This window comes from Athene cunicularia, assembly GCF_003259725.1.
Source record: "Athene cunicularia isolate RWA chromosome 2 unlocalized genomic scaffold, athCun1 chr2_part1, whole genome shotgun sequence".
NCBI classification, from domain to species: domain Eukaryota; kingdom Metazoa; phylum Chordata; class Aves; order Strigiformes; family Strigidae; genus Athene; species Athene cunicularia.
Genome location: NW_020799095.1, coordinates 3,336,308 through 3,343,730, shown reverse-complemented (window position 1 = coordinate 3,343,730; position 7,423 = coordinate 3,336,308). Strand labels below are relative to the sequence as shown.

Below are 7,423 nucleotides of genomic sequence, written 5' to 3'. Positions count from 1 at the left end.
GGCAGGGCGCGGACAGCGACGCGGCCGCGCGCCCCGGCGGGAAGGCACCCTCCGCACCGCAGCGCCCCCGGCGGCCCGGAGGACCCGGCGCAGGCGAGCTCTCCTGCCGCCCACCCCGAATTTTAACGGGAGCGGCGCGGGGGGAAACACACGACAAACACGCTGAGCCCACGGGTGGAAGATCCCCGGGTGGCGTGGGGGGCGACTGCCTTGAAAAGGAAAAGAAAACCTGCTTTCACGTCCCCTGCCGGAACACGTGGAGGCAGGAGAGCGGCAGAAGTTTACCGGGCTCCTGACTGCGAGGTGCCAGCCACCGTGGGAAGGCAGAGGACTCACACAGCCCGCTGAAGCTTTAAACCAGCAAAAAGACATTTTCTCCCTCTTTTTTTTTTAAAAAAAAAATAAAATAAAATCAGCTGCGCTCACATCATCGAGCTCTACCAGCCCTGCCCGGAGCTGTCTGTCCTGGCACGTGCACATCACGTAGAAACAACACGGCTCGTATGCCGACGATAAAGTCACGCGATGCGGATCGAGGTCGTCTGAAACGGGCTTGTGAATATTTTGTGTCACAAACACACCCCCCCCAGAAAATAGGATGTCTTCTTGCACACTCAGAAAAACGTTACCACAAAGAGATGACTCATTTGCTCCCCAGATCTGAGCAACCTGGTCACAATACTGCGAACACAATGCACGGGCCAGTCCTCCAAACACGGATTTTATTTTAGAACCGTTACTAACCTTCTCTAATTAAAGGAAAAAAAAACAGACATGCAACTTTTACTATGCTTTCAGCAGCGTTTGGCCACCCTTGGTTTCACTCTTGCACTCATTTCTTGCAATCTTATGCGTTCACAGGCAAAGCAATCTTTCTGACTGCTTTATACGAGTGCAAGAATGATTCAGAAAGCAAAATTCACAAACTGCCCTGGAACCTGAAAGTCATTTCGAGTTTCTTGTCTTCTGCTACACATATGCCCCACCTGCACCCTAACACACACACGTGCAAGCTAGGCAATTCCTGTTCAAGTGTATGCTACTGAAAATAAAGTCTGCTTGCAGCCCATTCTTTACTAACATTTGAGATAAACACTAAAAAACTTAAAGCAATTAGGTAGCAGCACAGCACTTTCCCTTCTTATACACTTCTCCCTACCTGAAGTCAACTCCGCTGTTATTTGGTTCCATTACAAATTATTTTATATCTGAGGCATAAAATTCTCAATTCTGTAGTGCTGGTTGAAATACAAACACTACAGGACTGGTTTATTTATTTTTTTTAAGTCTGACTTATTTTTCTAAGCAATTAATACATATAAATTTTATTATTTCTGACTGCAACATACACCTGGGACTACCATTAAGTTGTGTGTTTCTTTAAACCGGGGTATCAATTTTATGTCAAATAGTGACTATTTGGTGTGCAAACCAAAAATGTACATGAATGGTTGTTTAAGCATCGTGATGAAAAAAAAAAGGGAGTTTTTGGTTGTTGGGGGGCAAGTGGTTTTTGTTTGGTTTTAAATCAGAAATCTTCAATAAGACACAAAAGTATTAACAGACATAATTGCACACTCGAGTTTTACAAAGCCTGTATTCCACAAGAAGAGAGTCAAGAAATGGAAAGTTATCAAACAAAATCCTGTATAAAAAACAAACTTTGGAAGAGCATACACAAACACTCAAAAACCAAATCTTACAACACCAAATTTGCCTTTTCCAATACGCACCCTTTTTAGAACCTCTGTGAATTAGCTAGTGATTTGCTGTATATTTGTTTTTTGCTAAAAAAGCCAAAAGCAAACAAAAAACCCCAGTTCTTGAAACAGCACCAGAAGACACAAAAAAGGCTTGGGTTTTAGGGTTTTTTTTGTTGGAAAGATGTGACTAATTGTAAAGGCTTAGTTTACAAATTTTAAGAGCATTGGCCCACTAAAATGGAAAATAATCTTGCTAGACAAGTCACTCAGTTTAAGGAAATGAATTATATGTAAATCTTTTGAAAGCACATTGCACAAACTCTTACTTTCAGAAATAAATTTCAGTCGGTTTGCAAACAAAAGCTTCAAGGAGAACTAGAAATAAAGTGTGGCTGGAAACAGTATGTAAACATTAATACATCCTTCTGGGAAGAAAAATCTACTGTGAAACTACTGAACTTGATATAGTTGCTAGTTTATTTAGCATTTTAGCAAGATCTAGATGAGGCAATAAGCTGTCCAGCAGGGAAGAAAAGAAAAAAATAATCACAGCTACCAGGCTGCTTCAAGTCCTGAACATCAGAGAAGAAACACAAAAGGTAACAAGAGCCCTAAGGAGATGAAAACCATGGCTGGAGACCACAATGATTAAAAGCAAAACAAACAGAAGAAAACTGATAAATAAAGTACATGTCTGGGGAAATTTTGGAAAAAACAGTCAGTGGGAAGGAGAAATCTGGGCGAAGATGCTGAAAGACAGTGTACTGGTGCACAGAAAGTTAGACGTGAGTAGGGCTAGTGGTTTGTCACCAGAACGATATAAAAAAATTAATTTACCAGCACAGAAAAAAATAGTTACGACTCAATTTATTAAAAAATTCCAGAAGTCACAGATGCCACGTACTCAATCCAAAATATCTTTATTTTGCAGAGATGAGCATTAAACAGCATGTAAATAATCGCTTAAGGCCATCTTCCCAGGTTTTGCCAGTTCAGGCTCACTTCGATGAGCTGTGGTTAATTCATCTTCTCGAGCCAAGCCTTTGCAGAGGCAGCAGCACTATGCAGAAGCTCGTTAACAAGCTGTGTTATGTTAAAGACTTCCTTTTCCCCCACAGCACAAGTGTCACAGCACCCAGCGTCCCAGACCCAGTCTGGCCATGACAAACCACTAGCCCTCACAGGAAAAGTTCCTGTCCTCTCTCTCAGACTCCAACCTGGGTTGCACTATTTGACAGATGAGAGGGTTTTTTTACTCCCGACCAAAATTACTTCGTACATAATTAATGTCCTGGATATATAAAGCATTCTGGGAATTTTTGTTTTAAATACAGAACCCACAATATTGGTGACTCAGCAGCATGGCAGCGTTACAGGAATGGCTGGTACACTGTTGTGCTTCCCAAGTGCTAAAGCGGAAGCATGACTTCCCCAAGACAGGAGGCAGTGATCCGTCACTGGTTCAGCCATATCTGGAATATTTTATTCCATTCTATGCATCTTATTTTAAGACCAAGTAACGGAGTTCAGAAAAGAACAACAGAAGGAAGCAAAAACCAGGCAGTGACTGGAGGGACTACTTAAGAGAAGGCATGATCTAAAGAAAGAAGGTGGTAAAGCAATGACAGGGAGAAAAGGGACATGGTGACAGTTGACAGATTTAAAGTATGCAAACGCTGAGGAAAAATCACTTACTGAACTGGTACGAGAAGATGCAGGTGTGTTTAGGAGGGTAAAATTAAAAGGGAAAAAAAAAAGCCTTCGCTTTAGGCTAAATAGCAAAGAAGTCTACATTGTCATCTATCAGCTAATCCAACAGGCCTGTTCCCCTTTCAAATTCTGTTGTTTCCCTGAAATATTCTCTGGTACTTACTATAGCCAAGCTTACTTGCTACACGTAGCTCAGGTACTACTCTAACCAGGGCAGAACGGAGTTACATTGGTTACAACAACCACCCTTGCTTTACATTTCAAAGTGCAAGTTTTGCAGGCTGGGCTCCCCTCAGAAGTAAGGTGTCTCTCGAGCATAAAAATTATCATCCTATATTACACAGTTATCACTAGTTCAGGTACAATCACCTCAATACCCTTTTTTTGTACCCAATGCACTGAGGAGGAAGTCTGACAAAGACATTTGTAGGACAAACCTCTCATTTATCCAGCACAGAGAAGGATAGTTCTGTTTCTTACAAATTAATTTTCTTCATCAATCTGCTCCAGTATTAAAATCTCCGAACAAAGAAAAAAGTAAGAGCTGAATTGAAGATTGTCTCAGTTTCTTACCTTTAAGGGAATTCAGCGAGAACATCTCCATTACAGTGAAAAGGGTTGATTCCTAGGAAAGCAAGAGGTAGCAAAAAGAAACAGGAAGTTAGAATTAATATTTCCTTTGAGGTGTTTCCAGTGCTTAGTGTTTCCAAAACTAGCTGTCTTTAGCACAAGACAAAGCTGATAGTCCTCCACAAATTTCACCTTGGTGTTTATTTTCTGCCTGTTTCGCCTGAATCCTGTGTGTATTATTTGTTATCCCGTTAGAACTGGCTGCTCTACACCCAAAGGAAGTGCCTTCTCAGCCTGCGGTTTGTAGCTTTTGGAAGTGCTTCGTCTCTGTAGCAATAATGATTTGGGGATTTTTTTTTAAAAACTTTAAGTCAGGATGCCAGAAGTAGGTGGACTACTGTCACTATTCCCCCTTTTTAAAGAAAAAAAAAAAAAAAGAGATACGCAATTTTGATAATGTGCTTTACTGAAACTATGTTACACTTCCTATTTCAATTTCTTATTAAATAGCTTTCACTCAAATAAGGGAAAGAAAACAATCCACTGCGGTTTGGGGTGCTTCATCTGTCATGCCAAACATTAAATACATTTTAGGCACTCTTGGTAAAAGAGTAACAAGGATTTCTGCCAAACCTGGATCAGATGGGTGAGGGTCCTCATTTACACAAAGCTAATGTTAACTATCCATATTAATGGCTATTCCTGTGCACACAATTAATATCCTACAATTATTATGCTTTCAAATTACTCACTTCCGCTTTCAGTGAAACTGATGACAGAATTACTATTTACTTCAGCGACAGCAAACAAGGCCTAAAATAACACCACTTGCAGAACAGAACTATACAGACACGACACCTTGTTCAGCAAGTCGCCCTCCTACAGTCACAAAAAACCAACCCTTGTGTTTTTCAACAACTAAATAACTAAATAAATAGAAACACAGTTATTTGACTTGTTTAAAAATGAAAAACCATACATGCTGTAGTAATTATCAAGATTGGCAGAGGAAAGCATCCTTGGTTTCACTAACTCGCTGCACTGAACAAAATTAGAAAACTCTTTTGTGGTAGTCAAGCAAGATTCTTAAGGCTGAAGCATTCAACCGCGGAGCTAAGTCACGGGAGGAATGCAAATTGGAAGCGCAAAGAGCGGACCACATGGCAGCCTTGTGCCCCCTTCATGTAGGGATCACCTCAGTTGAGGTACAAACTATCTTAAAGCCAGTAGTATTTCTGATAAATTATACGAGTCCAGCAGTACTCCGACACCGGACTGTGTCTTAGAAGAGTAAGTCTTTGAATGCTCTGAAGTCCCCGGAGAGAGACAACCAGGAGCATGACAGGGAGTGTTGCAATATATTCTTAAATCTAAGTCACAGAGGTATCGGCCATATCTTCCTCCCATATTTTTAAGCATGATAAAAATGGGGAAGCTGTTTGCTTGCACACAGACTGAGTGTATTCCAGAGAGTACAGGGAAGTTAGTCCACAACAGCTTTGTGGGGCCATGTACCATTCAGGCAGCCAAACTGCAAGGCTTACCTACAAGGCACAAACTAGTGGAAAAGAGAACAAAGAACATCTCACCTACACTGGGATGGGCAGAAGGGCACTTACAAAAATAAATGCAAGATAAAGTTGAAGAAAACGGTCTTTTCTGCTCAAGACCAAGAAAAAAAAATTGAAAACCCTACCTGGATGAGCTTACAACATTAACAACTGAGAGCCCCATTTGACAAGCAAGACTGATTATCAACAACAAAGCTGTTATTGATAATCACACCTGTAGATCCCCAGTTGAGACTCTGACTGTGCAACCAGTAACAGCCCCACGGCTCAAAGTCAGCCCCTGTGGGAGCAGGGACAGGCTGGGGAAGAGAAAAAAGGCACAGAGAGATGAAACAATCCAGGTGAGTCCATGAACGGAATCCCACTGATGAGGGATCCCTTTTAAATTACATGGAGGGATGAGAGTAAAGCTCGAGCATCCAGTAGGAACACGGTCAAAGCCGAGAGAGAAGAGCTTGGATAGATAAGCTTAGGTTTAAGGTACAGGTCATTAGGAGATCAGCCCCTGCAGCATCATCACTGTATTACTCAGGAACAGATCTGGTGGATCTAAACACAGAGGATCCTGAACTGCGAATCAGTTTTAGCACAGCCAGCAGCCTGGTGGAAATCCCAGGGTTTTGTTGCTGAAAATCCTGATACCAAAAAAAGGTCTTCAACTACTGCAGCTCCTTCACCATTCATGGAAACGAAGGGAATGCATGAACATCTCTGAAAGAAGGGCACTTTGGAAGATTCAAAATATACTTTCTCGGGCTCTGATGACAAGAGAGAGATATGGGGCCTCATCAGACACTGGATTTACGAAGAAGTAGAACACACTGACAGAGAATTCTTACAGACAAGGCAAGGGTACGTTTGGCATGAGAATCAACCATGCATGATGATGCCATCAGACTGCAGAGCACCTCATGCAAAATACTAGAATCCCAGAAGGCAAAAGAGGCACTAAAAGTTTGTTAACAATAGACTTAATGCCCCTACTGCAAAGGCAAACCAGCAAGCGTAACAATGGAAACCGTTAGATAAATCCTCAAAGGCCTGAGAATTGGGTCTTTGTTAGGTTTCCTTGATCCACTTGAAAACAGCGACACGCACGTAAGAGAAGGCGGCACATCCCCAAGAAGAAAGTACATCAAGATGCAGTGACTATCGCAGAATTTCTGATTATCATCTACCGTGACATTCCAGCGGTGTACAAAGAGGTACAGCCCCACATGCTTTGTTGTGAGAACAAAGAAGAAATTGTGTTGTCCTACCTATCATCCACCCTCAAGGATCACATACAGTGGGGTCCACGCAAAGCAAAAGAGTTTGAGTCCCTGCTATTTGGGCCAAAGAAGGAATGGATCTGTGCAAGAAACCTTTCCTTTACCAATCCTAATTCTGCAGGATTCCTGTTGCGGAACTCTGACAAGCTGGAAAGGAGGACACCAAAGTGCTAGAGGTAGGACTGGGCGTTGGATCCTCCTGGGCACCCACTGCTCATGAGACCAAGCGTTGTGGACTGAACGGGCAACCCAGAGTCACAGTTCTAATGACCGCAGAGGAAAAAATGGTGCCACTACGGACAGCAGAGTAAGTTAAAGGAAGGGAAGGGAGAGACAAAACTAAGAAAAGAGCTGCGAGCCATGATGGAGAACAGCTCTGCAACAGGAGCAAAGACTTCCCCAGGGCACAGAACGCAAAACCAGGGAGAGCCCAGCTCCCAGGCCGTCTCCGGGTCGCCCCGTGCCGTTTTCCGACGCGGGGCTCAGCTCCCCGCTCCAACCGGGGCTCTCCCTGCCGGCAGCTCGCCCAAGACCCGAGGGGAGAGGCACCGAGGAGCTCGCCCGGCCGGCTCCGCGCCCCCGCCGGCTGCGCTCCCCG

At 43.2% G+C, this 7,423-nt stretch overlaps 1 protein-coding gene across 1 annotated transcript in view; it reads right to left on the bottom strand.

Moving 5' to 3' along the window:
• Positions 1-7,423, bottom strand: part of DHX30 (DExH-box helicase 30) — a 31,721-nt gene that overhangs the window by 23,921 nt on the left and 377 nt on the right. The window contains exon 2 of the mRNA XM_026841640.1: positions 3,987-4,038. Within this exon, the coding sequence (XP_026697441.1) occupies positions 3,987-4,017 (31 nt within the window). The 5' untranslated portion in view covers positions 4,018-4,038. The remainder of the gene's footprint in view (positions 1-3,986; positions 4,039-7,423) is intronic.